The sequence below is a fragment of the Pseudorasbora parva genome, chromosome 1, assembly GCF_024679245.1.
Source record: "Pseudorasbora parva isolate DD20220531a chromosome 1, ASM2467924v1, whole genome shotgun sequence".
NCBI classification, from domain to species: Eukaryota; Metazoa; Chordata; class Actinopteri; order Cypriniformes; family Gobionidae; genus Pseudorasbora; species Pseudorasbora parva.
In genome coordinates, this window is record NC_090172.1 from 21307935 (window position 1) to 21325093 (window position 17159).

Here is a 17159-nt window from a genome sequence, read left to right on the forward strand (position 1 = left end):
ATTGAATTGTCTAAAATGTATTGGTATGCAGAAGCATAAAATGTTCCTTTCACTGGAAATAAGGTGCCAAGACCAACCCCTGAAAAACAAACCCCCCATACCATAATCCCCCTCCACCAAACTTTACACTTGGCACAATACAGTCAGGCAATTTCGTTCTCCTGGCAACTGCCAAACCCAGTCACTTTGCATTGCACTTTGTGATGTAAGGATTGAATGCAGCTGCCCGGCCATGGAAACCTTTTTCATGAAGCTTTCTACACACTGTTCTTGAGCTAATCTGAAGGCAACGCAAAGTTTGGACGTCTGTAGCTCTTGACTCTGCAGAAAGTTGTTTCGACTTCTGCTTAATGTGCGCCTCAGCATGCACTGACCACACTCTATGATTTTATGTGGCCTACCACTTCTTGGCTGAGTTGCTGTTGTTCCCATTTGCTTCCACTTTGTTATAATACCACTAACAGTTGACAGTGGAATATTTAGTAGTTAGAAATTTTCACAAATAGACGTATTGCACAGGTGGCAACTCATCACGGTACCAAATCACTGCATTGTTCTATATCTGTTGTATTTCATCTAATATTGAATGATAAGGTATAGTATATTGTAAAACTGTACCATACAGTATTGTATTCACCTTTTTTCCCCTACACATATGTAGCTATTTTCTGGGAATGTACAAGACTTCTGAATCACAAGGTAAATAACTAGAATAATTACAAAGTGCGGTAATTGGTAAAAAATATTTGCACAACAAGCCAGTATGTTTATAATTACAACAACAAATGAAAAGAATATGTGGGAAAAACCATAAAATGAGAAAGAAATACCTGTCCTGGTCGTGGTGTTGGAATGGGCTCTGGGTTAATCCAGTTCTCACAGCTCTTCTTCAGCTCTTTAAAGGGTCCGTTCATCACCTTATTGATCTCCTCCAGACTATACACACACACAGCTGACAGCTCCTCTCTTTCCCTACGCATTAAATATCAACACAACAGAACACATACAGAATCAATAAGAAATGAAAAGCAAAGAAACAAAATTATTCTGAAGAGATGAGATCAACTCAGAAGCTCTGGTCAGGTCAGAGGTTAAACAGATAAACGTACCACTGCGATGTGAATATGCCATAGAAGTGTGTGCTGCTGGGGTCTCCAGGCTGGTGCTGTACAGTGAACACATCAGTCAGAACATTAAATCGCTGTCCACTTGCTCGATCTTCACACACCAACTGGGCCTTTAGAAACGTCGTCCACCGCCTCTGCAGAGTCTTCATTCCACCTACATCTGACTAGAAAACAGAGCGAAAGACCAAAATAGATCAGATATGATATAAAATGGGGAACTTTATGACTGAAGAAATATGAACTCAAGTGGAACAGTACAGTTACATAACATTTCAAATGAGAGCAGAAATACTGTACAACGTCCCTTTGAGCTAAGCCATGAAAAGCCTAGAAGGACAAGAAAACACACTAGGTGTAGTTCCTACCTTGCAGACCCTGGCAACTCTGGGCACTTTGACTTTGGTGTAGAGGTCATATTCTTTAGCCACTTCGGTGAAGAAGAAGTAAATTTTGTCATCTTCACCGGTAGGATTGTTCTTCTCATCCTCTTGAATGAAGGCAGAACTGACAAACTCTGGATCTGAGTTCAGAAACAATCAGGAGTCAAGAAGACTGTAGTCATAAACAATGTGGGTGTAAATTCACATCAGTTGTTGGCTTTAATGTGTAAATCCCTGTGTCTGGATGGATGGATGGATGAGTGTCTTACCACTAAGCCAGTTGATTGATTGCTCAGTCCGGATGCGTTCCTGCTCGATGCCCGTTGCCCTGGAAATGTCATACATTGTGCCAAGGAAGTTACTTGTGGCGGCAGTGTAAAGGATTCCCCCTGAAAGCGAGAGAGAGAGAGAGAGAGAGAGAGAGAGAGAGAGAGAGAGAGAGAGAGAGAGAGAGAGAGAGAGAGAGAGAGAAGAGAGAGAGAGAGAGCAGAAGGTGAAGAGTAAAACCAAAAAACACATATTTTAGCACATATTAATGCCTTATTCTGCATGACAATAGTCCACATCCCTTAATCCTGCCCAATACCAAAACATACTACCTTACTCACTATTAATAAGAAGTAATTAACAGTTTAGTGCAGCAAAAGTCTTAGTTAATAGTGAGAAATGGACCCTAAACTAAAGTGTGACCCTTTACTATTTTATTAAAGCTGCAGTCCATAACTTTTTGCGCTCTAGCGGTTAATAAACAGAACTGCATGCGCCTTGTGGAAGAACATTGCAGCCAGAGCTACTTCTCTCTGTTTAGGCCGGGGACACACTGCAAGCGTGGTGTGAGCGTGGCGTTTCTGCTGCGTGTCAGCCACGGGGCCGCTGCCTGGCGTTTTCTCTGTCTTTGCACATCAGAAGCGTGTCTGACGCGACACTGCTGCTGCTATTAATGTACAGGGAAGCACTATACTTCATGTTAAATATAATTATATTGCCTATTGATACAGCAAAGACAACGTCGGCAGTAGCCTATTGGCCATACATATCTATGGTGTTGACGGCAAAATAGGCTACAGAATATTTCGTTCTGTGTTGACAGGTTTAATATTTCAAAATCGATAATTATGTTGTATTTTATTATTACAAATATTCCTATATCTGCATTTATGTTAACATACAGACTTTCAAACATGAAAGTGTCATTTATTAATATTTATTTGTGTCAAAATTACATATAAGCATCTTTTCCTATTCTATTTTGCCTGGAAACGCTTCCAACACGCTCGCGTGTCGCGTGAAAAATAGGCGTCTCTTCTATTTGAAGCATGCACGCGTTTTCCGCACGGCTCGGACCGCGCGTGAGCCACGCGTCACGCAGGCAGTATGCAAGCTCTAACTGGTTAACATGGGAGCCTAAATAAAAACATACACGTCACGCAGCCGAGACGCTCACAACACGCTTGCAGTGTGTCCCCGGCCTTATGTCTATGGCAGCCTTATGTCTATGGCGGATCACGCAGAGACTGTGCTCCGCCGCAGCGGTACCTACCTGTCTGGTCTGAAATAGTCCCAAAATAAATACTTATAATAAGTGTACCATAATGATTCAGGGTAAGACAAAAATACGGTTTGGAAAATGGATTCATGTTGTACATTCTCATTATATACTTTTTGTAAATCTTGAACACAAAAAAAGTTACAGACAGCAGCTTTAAATAAAACTGCTTAATAAATGCACTAAATGTCTAATTGATGGTCTAAAAATGCAGAAAGGTTTCTATGAGGTTTAAGTTTAGTGGAGAGAAAGCTTCATCACATCTTCAATTGAAAACATTATTTGTAAAAAAAAATAAAAAAAAATAATAATAATTTAGGGTCAGGGTTTTGGTTAGCTTTACAGTGTACAAAACAATAGACATCTACAATTCACATTTTAAGTAGCAACGGCAGTGAAAGCACAAGCACAAGGTCATTTGCAGGTTTTTATTTTTAATCGCCTATTTGATTATTTATGCAGATAGCTTAGTAAACGTGTGTTACATACCTGCCATGACAGCGGTGTAATGCTGGCTGGGCTCAAATGGGCATTTCCCCTTCCCTGTCTCAATCTTCATGCTACCATCATCATGTTTCTCCAGAGAGAATGAAGAGATGTTCTAAACAAGGCAGAGAAAAAAAGACAAATGTATTAATTGTCTGTCCATCATTTTTAAAAGAAATAGAGAGAGAGAGATTGAAGTATGTGACCATAAGCACGTGTGTACTTTCTCTCTCTGTGTACTGTGTACGGACGGTGGAAAAATGTCAATAATTCTAGGTTGTTAACAGGTTTACTGAAGTTCTTGTGCCACAATCCATACACACACAGCATATGCATACCCATATTTTGTGCATTTGCTCACATTTCATCATCTTTTTCATCACACATTTCTTTTTAGCTGTCTTTCTAATAGAAAGACAAAACTTGAGTCAGTGTAGTTGTGGAAACATGCACACTTACAATAAAAGAACACTGGGGATCAAAGGCAAAGGTCCCACAGGCATATATGCGTCCATCTCCCAAAAACTCCAGCAGACGGATGTAATTCTTGCAGTCATCCTGTGAGGGGCAGCACAGTAAAGCATGACAAACTGTGAGACATTTTTTTAATACTGTGAGACAACAAAACATTCCAATTTTCTGTTTTGTTACATTATATACACTACTGTTCAAAAGTTTAGGGTCAGTACATTTTTTTGGATACTTTTATTCATCAAGGATGTATGAATTTGATCAAAAGTGACTGTAAAGACATTTATAAGGTTAAAAAACAGTTCTATTTGAAATCTCTATTCATGAAAGGACAATGTTTTCAACATTGATAATAATAAGAAATGTTGCTTGAGCACCAAATAAGAATGGCTTTTAAAGGATTGTGTGTCAAAACACAAGGTCACTTGGACTCTATTATTTTATCACCTATTTGATTATTTAATAGCCTATTAATAATACTAATAATACATTTTATTTTGTAACGCACTTTGTATTAAACAAAATCTCAAAGTGCTACAGATTTAAAACAATCAACAACATCAAAATAAATAAATAAATCAATTAATTAATTAATAAAACTGAAGAAAAAAAAAAAGCTCTGCTAAAAATGTGAGCTTTAAGACCACATTTAAAAGCATCTACTGCCATAGTACGGAGTTTGGTCCTGGGAATACTGAGAATATAGTATATTATTATTATTATTATTATTATTATTATTATTATTATTATTATTATTATTATAAGTGGTGTAAATGTATCTCAAAGATTACAAACAATATTCTGAGCCATTTCTAAAAGTTAATGTGTGTAAGAGCACTAATGTACCATGGTTTAGTTTCTGTATCAATAACAGTGATTGATAACCTAAAGCCCGCTGGGCTGTATCTGAGACCCCTAGATGTTTTCTACAGTGACACCTCCCCCATCTTTTATCCTTTAAAGGGCACCGTTAATCAGTAATGATCGACATTTCACAGTAGGACGGTTTATAAAGCACACTGGAGGTTTTCTTGCACAAGTGCACCCTAACTATCATATACACCATGCTGGAATTTTGATAAAAGCCAGTTGGCTTTACTCGAAAAGTTTCCATTTCAGGACTAGACAGACCATTAAGTACATCAATAAAGAGTAATGAGAGACCATTCTTTATCGATTCAGAGTTTTTCATTTGTTGTAATCAAGCATGAATGTTTACGAGAGAAAAAAAGTGTATTCAAATGACCAGTCGCAGGCCAGCAAGGTCAATTAGCTTACTCTTTCAGATCTTTCTCTTTCGTTTCCTATTTTTCTCCATTCTATCATGACATACCTTTTGTTTGCCTAATCACACCCTTTCTGACCCTCCCCCACTGGGGCCTCAGCCCACTTGTCAATCATCCACAGGCCCCTCCCCCCAACATCAGCAGTGAATGCTAAACACAAATAAGTGAGCTCATTAGCTCGCTCTCACACTCACTCGCCCCATGTGCCGCCCTCAGCTGAGAGAAAGACATGCACACAGGGAACAATACTAAAGCCTGAATGTTCGCTCAGTATTTACATTTTTTTTAATATAGGTTATAGGGTTAAACATGAAGAAATGTCTATTACTTTAGGAAAATAGGTTTAAAATTATCATCAGTAGCTACTCCAATTAGATTTTTAGCTTGGTAAACCCCTTATTTTTGAAAACTTTCACTTACAGAATAAATGAATCATTGCTGACTGAATTTTTGCATTTCTATAGTGGCAACCATAGCTGAGAATATTTGCTTTTGTTTCTGTCAGTGAAAGTTTGATGACGGTCATTAGTCAGTTAAAACAAAGAAAAACAGCACATAAGAATATTCTTAAAAATAAGCAAAGCATGCAAATGATGGATTTAGGAATTAGGAGCTTTTCCTCCCTTTCACAAAATTCATATTGTTTGTTTGCTTGCTGTTGAGCTCTTTACATCCCCCCACCAAAAACACACACATACTACGTCATATGAGTTTACCTCCGTTTTTCCCTTAGCAACACAAGATTTCCTCCTGTCTTCTGGAACACTCCACTCAATCTACATAGATATTGAGAGAGATAGAGAGAGGGGGGAGAGAGGGAGAGAAAGAGAGAAATCAGTACTTCAGATTCTTTCCTGGTTAAAAAGAAACTATGTCAGTCATGAATATGCAAAGCATGTTTGGCCTGTTAAATACAGAGGTTTATATAACACATGAGAACGTGAAGTATCTGTAAATGTTATTACTTATTTAGCGCTCAAATATATTAATGCATTCAGTCCGAATCTGACATATATAACTTTTGTGGTCATTTACATATCATTGTAATCTAGAGTTCAGGGTACAATTCTCTCAAAAATGAAATTAATTTGAGTAAACTGATATATCATTTTGTGTTTGATAATGTGAGGGCATTTGTTAAGGTGAACAAAATGTTGAGGTGAAGATTTTTCACGGCCAAAAAGCTCCATTCTCAGTCAAATGTATAGCGATATATGAAGACCAGCTCACACAGAAGATATCATTCAGTCATTTTCAAACAAAGCAGCTTTCTGTTGGTCAGCATGGCGAACTGAAACCCTGACTCCAGATCATGTGTGCATTGTGGATTTCTCTTGTAAAAACTTGCTGAACAACGCTATGTGATCGCACCTACAGTTAGACCAACTGTCACTTCCAACGGTTACAGTTAGACCAATTTGTCAGACTATGTCCGTATTTGACTGTATGTTTTCCTGCTTTACACAAACACATAATAAATATGAAATAAATACAGACAATATAAAATATTGAAATTAAATATTGATGTGAGATAAAATAGATAAATAAGTGACATGAGATACACGAAAATAGCAGTGCAGATACTGCAGAGACAACAGTCAAATATACACCTTATTAGGAGAAATATGAATATTTCAGACCGCCATTAAAGCTTCTACACTGCTATTTTCACATATCTCACAGCACTCTCTGGTCTTTTTATTCACATAATCAAATAATGTCAGACCAAATCAATATTTCATGTCCATTTAATTATTTATTTATTTGGCAAATTACACCTCTTTATGATACAGTACCTGACCGCCTTGAGGTTAGAAATGAGAACTGAGGTTAAAATCAATATGTGTTTGTTGTCAATAAACTGAAAAGATATTTTAAAGAGAAATTCTAACCACAAAAATCTAAAAACTCTTTGCCCATGGGGACAAGATCATGACTTTTTAGCACAGGAAATGAGTTACCATGATTTCAGTGCTATGATCTCACCACAGTAGCTCTCCTTAATCCTTTAGGCCTATCTAATATTACATGACACTTGACTGAGTAGTTTTGCTTCCAGACAGTGAACTGTGCAGATGGAGGTATGGTGCAAGCATGTCCTGGGCTCTGACACACCGTGTGCTTGAGGGTAAACGGACGTGAAGCTACATTACAGTGTGTGATAAATTTTGACTCTGATGACAGGAGACAGTGCGAGGTGACTGCTGGGGGAAATGGGAGTGCCGTCGTGGAGGGTTAATTTGGTTAGAGAGCTGCTCTAGAGACCAGGGATGAGATCATCTAATTTAGCTCGATGAAAAGCGGTGTATTGAATCCTGTTGGACTGTCTGTTATGATGACTATATGTGAGTATGTTGGCGTGCAGTTATTGTTATTTGGCACAAAGCATTTTACATAATGATTTAGCTGATCATTCCACTTTAATTAAATCTTTTCTTTTTATTACAATTAAACAAACACATATGTTTGTCTTGTCCTCTACAATCAGTGAAAATTGTAGCACTTGACAACAAGGTTAAATTTGTTAACATTAGTAAATGCATTAGCTATCGTGAGCTTACAATGAACAGCATTTATAGTAAAGTATATATATATATATATATATATATATATATATATATATATATATATATATATATATATATATATATATATATATATATATATATATATAGTCCGACAAGTCAAAATGTAACAGGCTAACATTGGATGTTGCAAGCCAAGGTATGTTTGAAGGAAATGACATTAGTGTTTGAACACCAAATGTATGCTTGGCTCTATAAAGCACACCAGGGGAAACATAATGGCATTGGGCCGCATGTCTACAGCAGGTGCTGGAAGGATCTACAAAGATGCAGGCACTTTGAAAATGGACCAATACTTGGGAATCCTGCCGAATACAATGTAGGCAAGTATGGAGGATCTGTTTGGAGAGCAAATGTGTATTTACCAAAATGATACTAAACACACAGCGCATGCAACAAAGTTGGGCACAATGGAAGTGTTCATGCTCCGCATTTTAAAGTCTTTGGGCCCAAGTTTAACATTCTATGAGCATGTTCTAAAGCGCACAGTGCAAGTGCATAGGGCGTGTCCGAATCCACTAGTGTGAATTTGCTAGTTTTTTGACGGAAAGAGGTTTGTGCGCCCGGCGCAGGGTCTAAAAGGATTGTCCCTATTCTCTTAATGAGTAATGGGTGTGTTTTGGGCGTAACGTCTCATCTCCCATTTCCTTTAAAAGCCAGTTGTGCTTGCACCATAGTGGATTCGCTATTTACATGGTGGAATTTGTGAGCAGAAAGACTGAATGATTCTCCAGAGAGGAATCCTTTTATTTGTAATATTTAAAAATGTTTGTGCGGCTGCGCTTGTGGATCCACCTATAGACGCATATTACTAACACGTTCTTTAAATAACAAAAAATAATAATAATTATTGACCACTGACTTTGGACCAGGTTTTGTTAATGGCGCATTTCAGTTCCTCAAATTAGCAATGCACTAGCCTAGAAATCTAGACGCACCTCTCATCTGTCAACTAGCTGTGCTTCACCTTCGTTTCTCTGGTTGGTTGTAGCGCTATCCAATTACGTGCATGCCATGCAGAGGGAGTTTGAAAGACAACCGTTTATCCCGCCCCTCGGATTGAGCCCTGTCAATGGAGAGTTTCCAGACCAAACATCTCGATGTGGGTCTGGCTTGTCAGGCTAGCAATGCGGCAGCAATGCGCCTGAACACACCTCGTTTTCAGAACAGCACACCCATGGGCGCAAATACCTTTGCTATGTAAAAAACGTGACGCAGGATGTGAAAATGATAACTGCGTCTAACTGAAACTAGCAAAAAAACACTTGCGTCGCGCCACATTGCGCCTGGTGTATGATAGGGTCCCTAAAGTGGCCTCCACAGTCCCCTGACCATAAAGCCATTGAAAACCTTTGGAAAATTATAAACCTGAGTTGTGATAAATTATGCAGGTCTTCCAATAAAGCTCAACTTTGGAAAGGACTTAAGGAGGATTGGAAAAACATGAAGCATGACACATGCGTAAAGTTTAGTGAGTCAATATATTGGGCAAATATTCCCTATGGACATATGTTAAGATTAATATATGTAAATTAACAGTGTATATAATTTATTTATATGTAAATTAACAGTGTATATAATTTATTTATACGTAAATTAACAGTGCTGCCAGGGTGATGTACTTTTTGTAGGTCAACCTAATAGTTAGTATTACCTTGGTTTCATTGACAAAAAGGCTTTTGCATTATTGTCAAGCTGTGAGACAATAAAAAAGAGAACTCACCAACTTCCTCTTTGATAGGTTCGCAGTATCCACGGCAATGATTGCATCACGCGCACCAAGGTAGAGCATCCCAGACACACTGTCCAACAGGAAGGTGCTGAAGTTATATATGCTCCTAAACTCAAGTGAACCCAGCTTAGAAATGTCCGCTGAGAGAAAAAAAGAAAGAAAAAAAAGAGAAGCATGGATTAAATATCAAAAGATTTATCACAGGAAGTTTCAGTAAATTAATTCATATAAGTCACATAAGTCACAGTCAAATAACATTTCACTTTCTTACTTGCATCCATGCACACACAGATACATTCTATGATAATGATATTTGTCTCATCCTATACACTAGCTCATACACAAACCAATTGATATGATCAAATTTAAAGCTAAATAGGATTTCACCTTTCAAATGGTGAAGACACATAAAGAACAGTAAAGAAAAGTGAAGAAAGTTGATTTTACTATATTTGTGAGGATATTTTCTTTCAAGAATAGCCAAATATTTACATATATGCACACACTATGAATGCCTGTTTATCACCGGTGAGGTTGAGTAATTCTGTTCAGATATGTATATTAGCATGTGGGTTGAGGCTCTGAAATTTTAATGCTGTTTAAGATGTGCTATATCTGATGCCCAGGGCAAATTTAATACAGCATCTGCACTGCACTGCCTTTAATCCGTTCCTCTTTATTTAAAATGTGAAACACTCATTTGCTCCATTACCCTCGTCATACGTGTATTTAAGAGATTAGAGAAATATATATATATATATATATATATATATATATATATATATATATATATATATATATATATATAGACACAGCGAAAGAAAGAGGACAGATAAAAGTCGAGGAAAGAGGACAGATCACACTCATCTTGTAGTGTGATATGTGTCAGAGGGTACGTGACATTCAAAAACACAAAAATGTTGCTTGTTGAAACCAACAGAAATATTATGTATTAAATGAACGCTCATTTCTGGAGCAGTTGAGACTGTTAGTATCCTGTGTCCTGTCTGTTTAATGTCTGAACTTAAACACAGATTTGATATGAAACAGAAAGGCTGTCTGTGATCAGCAACCTGGTATGTGTGCGTATAGATCTATTTGCTTTTATATTTGTGTTTGTTTGTACTGACTGCAGCCATTGGATCTGGATCTGAGCACATGTGATTAGATTAATCGCTTGTAATCGCTCTTCTAACACTCTCATCTAAGTCAGTCATCCTGTTTCTTCTTCTTCTTTCATTTGCATACAAATTCTTTGTAATTCTGGCCTGAAATGTTTGGACAAAACTGTATCCCAAACTAAAAACACTCCCTATGTATTAAAGGGTTAGTTCACCCAAAATGAAAATTGTTTGGAAGTTGTTCCAAACCTGTATGGGTTTCTTTCTTCTGCTTAACACAAAAGGAGATATTTGGAAGAAAGTTTGTTACCAAGCAGATAGAGCAACCATTGACTACCATAGTAGGGGGGGAAATATGGTAGTCAATGGTTGCTCTCTGCTTGGTAACAAACATTCTTCAAAATATTTTATTTTGTGTTCAGCAGAAGAAAGGAACTCATACAGGTTTGAACTTGAGGGAAGTAAATGATTACATCATTTTTATTTTTGGGTGAACTATCCCTTTAAGGCCTATTCACACCAACATTAAACGTTGTGATAAAACTTTTAATTTGAATGAATGGAAAATGAATGCGTATAGGCCGACAAGAACATTCACATACCATCATTAAACTTTAAGATTTTAAGAGATGTAATATATTCTTTATTAGCCAAACAATAATATTAATAAGCAAACAATAAGAAAGTTTTGGTCATTTGCCTGAAGTTGCTACTGTGACATAATATGATTGCTCAGGTTTTCTGAGTGTTTGCTTTAGCATTACAAGTTGGTTGATTAACATTAGGCTTCTAACGTGATATCCTTTTCCCCATCATATCAAACAAGCACACACATTTATCTTCTTAAGAGGCAATGAACAGCCTTTAATACAGCAAGATAATCAGCTCCTTCTAAAGCTAATATCTGACAGCTGCCAAGCCAAATGTGTCCTGTTATAATACCTCACTAATACTCTATAGCACAAAGGCATGTGTGAGGGTACATGGATACACACAGACCAGACCTGAGATAACACCACAGACAACACCGAACAAACTGCCCCACTTTACCTAACAAGCAGATTTGAGAGACTGAGCATCACAACTCACAAGCAGCCATTTTATATGAAATTCAACTGTAAAACCCTCTATAAAAACCTGTACAACTGTAAACAACAAAAAAAAACTTATTAAAAAAACGTGTTATGCAATGACATCAGAAGAATGTCTCTGCACTTTTCTTTGTAGCCAGTCACCAAACCTGCTGTTCAACATCTGTTTTACAACTCAGGCTAACATACACACAGTTTGACAGGTGTATGATGATTCTCAAACGAATTCACAAAATGGATTATATGGCAAAAACTGCTGTACTTTCCAAAGATGGATGGCTTATGTGAAACTGTTGAAAGGCAAACAAAACAAATAAATGTGAACATGTTTTCTGCAGTTTACATCAAACACATGGAAGACATAGGCTAATGGGTATGGATTGGTGCTAGCTTAATCAACATACACTATACAATATAGTCCTAAAATGCTATAATTTGCTAAAATACACAACAGAACATTTATGATCTGAAACATATTCACCAGTTGCTATGTATGTATGTATGTATGTATGTATGTATGTATGTATGTATGTATGTATGTATGTATGTATGTATGTATAACCACATGCAGCACCCATAGATCCCAATTATTAGTCTGCCAAAGTTGTCAGGGACTGTAACTTTAGTCACCTTATTGCTTAAATAATTTGTACAGTACAAGAAGAGCATATCGAAATGGAATAAAACAAACAAAATGAAGACGATTCTAAGCCATGGCACCAAACAAATAGTTTAAAATGGTTATGGTTAATCAAAATGGTTAATTAAAATGGGCTGATTGGACAAACCAAGTTTAATATAACCTCCTGCACATCAAATAAATTATTAGTATGTTATTGTGAGTAAGAAAACAGCAGTAATTATTATTATAATTATCATTATGCTGTATTGCTTTATCAATAACTATAAAAAATAATGATAATAATAATAATAGTTGAAGTAGTAGTAGCAGAATTAATTTTATCATAATTTAATAATAATAATAATAATAATAATAATAATAATACAATTAAAATAAAATAAAATATTTGTTTTGTTATTATTATAATGATCACAATAAACGATAAAATGATCATTTTTATTATAATATATATATATATATATATATATATATATATATATATATATATAATAAAAATACTTTTACAACGTAAATACATTAAAATACCTGCTTTTATTAAATAATAATTTCAATATTCTTCTCATTGTCTCCTTTTCCATCCAACTCTCTCTCTCAAGCTGTGCCTCACAACCTGCCAATAACAAACCCAACCCTCTTCCATCCTTTCTAGCTGTCATTCCCAATGAGTGAGACAGAAAAGCGGAAAGCAAATGATGGAGGCAGTAGATGGAAACAAACAAAGACACTTGCTTTAGGCAAGGTCCTGCTAAATGTCATTGTGTCACACTCTATCCTCTCCCTCCAGGTCCTTCCAGAAATGTTTCCCCCCTGCTGGGCATACCGATGTGGTGTTGGTTCCTAGAGCTAGACCATCTGCCCCGATTCCCCCAAACCAAATGCCAATCTCCTGCAACTTTATGTCTGACCACTCATCTGTGAGGGAGGAGTATGTATGTGTGTGAGAGAGACTGACTGAGACAGATAAGACACATTTAGAAATGCTCAGCAGGAATTAATGCAAGAACAAATGTTCAAAATTCTCTTGCAGTCCACAGGCAAGTTGAAATGGTAAAATACAGAGCAATGGATCTTGTCACTAAGGCTCCAGTGCTGCACTGTCATAGGCTGATACAGCAGCCAAAGCCAACCTCCCATCATTAATCATTCATTCAGTCTCAGCACATTAATCATGAATGACAAACGAGAGAGAAGGGGTAAAATAGGGGGAGAAGAGGGCAGGAGTGAGTTTGGCGTGTTTGGTCTCTCCTCATACCGCTCTGTACAATATTTTCTTCCTTCTTTGCTGCCTTCTCATGCCCAAACTTCTAAAATCATATTGATTTCCATCATTCCCTTTCTCTGACAAGCTGAACGGCCACACAGTGTGTTGAGTGGGCTGCATAAATGCTCTCTGATTGGCTCTGGCTGCTGAGGGATTTCGAGAATTGCCATTTTAGGAGGAGGGTGGGGGTGGGGGGGGGGGGGGGGTTCGACTGCTGAATAATGTACTCTAAAACTGAATCTGTCAATCACAGAGAAAACTGCAAGGGAAGAGAGAGAAGCTAAGCTAATTAGCATTGCAGTTTGTTGTGTTTAAAGCTGTCTCATTATGCACAAACATTGAAGTAACATGAGTCAAATAAATTAAAATAATAATATTGTCTAAATAATAGCTTACCGCGTTAATATATTATTACAGATCTAAATACTGTAACCCAGGCAGGGAAAAACGCCTCTACCCTAGTCACCTAGGTAAAATTAATAAAATATCAATGTAAATAGTAATTAAAATAACTATGTGCCAACAAGGAAAACCCATTCGTTGCTCATACAAACACATATTACTAATACTACATACATACTCATTCACCTTGTCTAATATTCCAATAGCCCTTCAACCTTGACTCATCCAAAAAGACCATTCCTACTGTGGTTTCCCCACTGGGACTTTTTTGAGGCTTATCTGCTGTGTCAGGAGTAACAGAGAGAATAAAACGCTAAAGCCCTGATTTATGGTTTATTCCTTGTGATCGCTTCATGGTTACTGTGGAGACTGTAGTTGCAGCTGAATGGCTGAATTGATAAAGCAAATTCAAAGAGTCAGGGAGAGGAAAAGAGATGGATGGGGACGAAAACGGAGGGACACTTCCTGCGAAACAGTTGCAATAAATTTTACCTCATGCTTTTTTACACACCATAAAAACTGTGGTGTGACTTATTAAAGGAGGGGACAGCACACCAGACATGGCCATAAATGATGTCACCGCAGGTAATGGCTCACTCTATAATTCTGATTCATCAATGAGATTGTTTGATTAGCGTCACGGTCATGTTCTGTTTAGTTTAGTTCCTGTCATGTCATAACATCCGATGTACGTTTACACAACCACAATGCTTCCCTGAAGTGTCAGCAGAGATTGACTAGACTCTCCTCTGTGAAGGCCTCATCGACACAACATCCAGAGGCACTGATCCTCAACAAACCAGCGTAATGACTCAAATCTTAAATCAGATGGAACTGGATAATTATTCTGAATGTTCCGATCCAATCTGACTTCTGATCTCTAGTACTGCCTAAATCATCACACACCGCTTGTTCATTGGCCAGGGAAGAACTGGCACTCTGACTGAGCCTGCATGGCTTCTCCCAAGATGTTTTTCTCCATTCCTTCACCTGATTTTGGGTTCCTTGCCTTTTGGGTTTTGGCTTGCTTAGTTGGGGGTACTAAATATTAAACTATATAATGGCATTACTGGTTTTTCTCTCTCTCTCTGTATTTTCCTGTGAAGCTGTAAAAATCGCTGTGATGCTGCTTTCAAACAATCTGTACTGTAAAAGTGCTATATGAATAAAGGTGACTTGACTTCTTGAGCTTCTAAGACTACACATTAGTTATCATTCAGTTTAGCTGTTCCTTTTTATTTCCTTTTTTTAACCTGTGCACCTGTATAAAGCATACTTCCTGTTTCGTGTGGTTTTCTGTTCGGTCTTGTTTGTGGAAAGTGGTTGTGATAGCTAAATCTTCAATCTCATAAGTGTCTCTATTGTGTATTCAATAAAGTCTGTTTTTGTCTGATACTCCTTCGTTGTAAGCTTTGTACATAGCCAAAATGTTACAATTAGCTCATCTTTTAAAATATTAAGATGGTGAGAAAACAGTAATATTACACTTCACATACTAGTCTAAATCTAAAACAGAAACAGATATTTAATACATGCGCTTGAAGTAGAACAGATGCACATCAATCAAAAATAAGAAACACTTCCTCTGTCTCTTACTGAGAAAGGCAATCATGACAAGTTATCTCAGGAGCATATGGAGCATATAAAAACATTTTTGCTTTGAATATGAGCTATAAGATATCATCTCTCAAGCGTCATTACAAAAGGCCTTGTATTTGGTTACATCATTGATAATGGATTCGCTTAGACAACAATGATGCAACGGACACCTATGAGTCACAGGAAATACTTTGTATTCATTCACTAACAAACACATATCATTTTTTTTTCCTGGGGTTAAAAAGGAAATGTATTCCTGCTCAGGTTTAAAAGTACGTCAAGAGTTTTGTTTCATAGTCCATCACGACTAAGTATTTGTGAACTTGCCTTACTAAAAGCAAAGGACTTTGAGTGTGATTGTTGTGGACAGTTTATATGACAACAGTCTGGTAGTAGGTCATGTATATAGACACTGACTTTATCTCACTATCAGTCTCTCTTACTTCATGTCAGATCACATTATTGTTACTTCTCACCTGTCAACAGCTGTAAAATGTAAATCAAATGTGTAGTTCACTGCAAGAAGGTTTTGAATGAATATTATCAAGTTTTGGTAAAACGTTAATTTAGGAACCAATTAACAAGTTGTTGCTTATATATATATATATATATATATATATATATATATATATATATATATATCTTTTTTTTTTTTTTATTCAAAGTGATTTACAATGCATTTATTTTATCAGGCTATTTAACTCATCATACTGGCATTGCTAATGCTAAGGTATGCTAACGGAGCTAGGCAAAACACACAAGAGAAAGACCTCCAAATTAGGCCTGACTTGACCACACACAAGGGTCTATTTGACATAATCTGTCATGACATGTGGCCTGGAGGGGAGACTGTAAAAAAATGTAGGGTTAACTTGACTCGACTGCAGTCAGGCTAAGTGTTTAGAGTGTGTTGAGAGTCTGTTTGTAACACTAACATTTAGCAGCTCCACTGAGTGAATTTCTCAGGCCCAACAGTAACAAATAGAGAAGGAGAGGAAGTAAACTGCAAACACTATAGACACCTGAGAGTCTGGGATAAATAACCTCAACAGTATACAGGAAGGAAGAAAAAAACATGAACAGCTGCAAGGAGAACAATAACCCTGATCATTTAGTAGTTCCAAATGGGCTGTGTTTCTCAAATGCATTGTGAGCTAAGTTGATCATTGGTCCCCATGAGGAAAACAGTTTATAAATCGTACTAAATTATGTTTTTGAAAATGTAAAAATGCAGTTCCCTTATCGAGGGAACTTCCCACTGCGTCGAAACGCTTTGGGGATGCTCCCTAAGCATCAGCGAATCTGAAGCCTGAATAAACACTAGTCCAATCCGATTGGTCGTGCGTGATGACGTCATTGTGACGGCGTACCCGGAAGTATAAAAGGGGAGCCGGCGCATAATGGCGGCAGTTATTGCTCTTCAGCATAG

At 37.2% G+C, this 17159-nt stretch overlaps 1 protein-coding gene across 1 annotated transcript in view; it reads right to left on the reverse strand.

Moving 5' to 3' along the window:
- sema4f (sema domain, immunoglobulin domain (Ig), transmembrane domain (TM) and short cytoplasmic domain, (semaphorin) 4F) overlaps window positions 1-17159 on the reverse strand; it is a 79675-nt gene that overhangs the window by 6139 nt on the left and 56377 nt on the right. The window contains exons 2-9 of the mRNA XM_067433549.1: window positions 9605-9753; window positions 6013-6072; window positions 3999-4097; window positions 3543-3654; window positions 1777-1896; window positions 1493-1647; window positions 1110-1291; window positions 831-972 (exon numbers count right to left, since the gene is read on the reverse strand). Of these exons, the coding sequence (XP_067289650.1) occupies window positions 831-972; window positions 1110-1291; window positions 1493-1647; window positions 1777-1896; window positions 3543-3654; window positions 3999-4097; window positions 6013-6072; window positions 9605-9753 (1019 nt within the window). The remainder of the gene's footprint in view (window positions 1-830; window positions 973-1109; window positions 1292-1492; window positions 1648-1776; window positions 1897-3542; window positions 3655-3998; window positions 4098-6012; window positions 6073-9604; window positions 9754-17159) is intronic.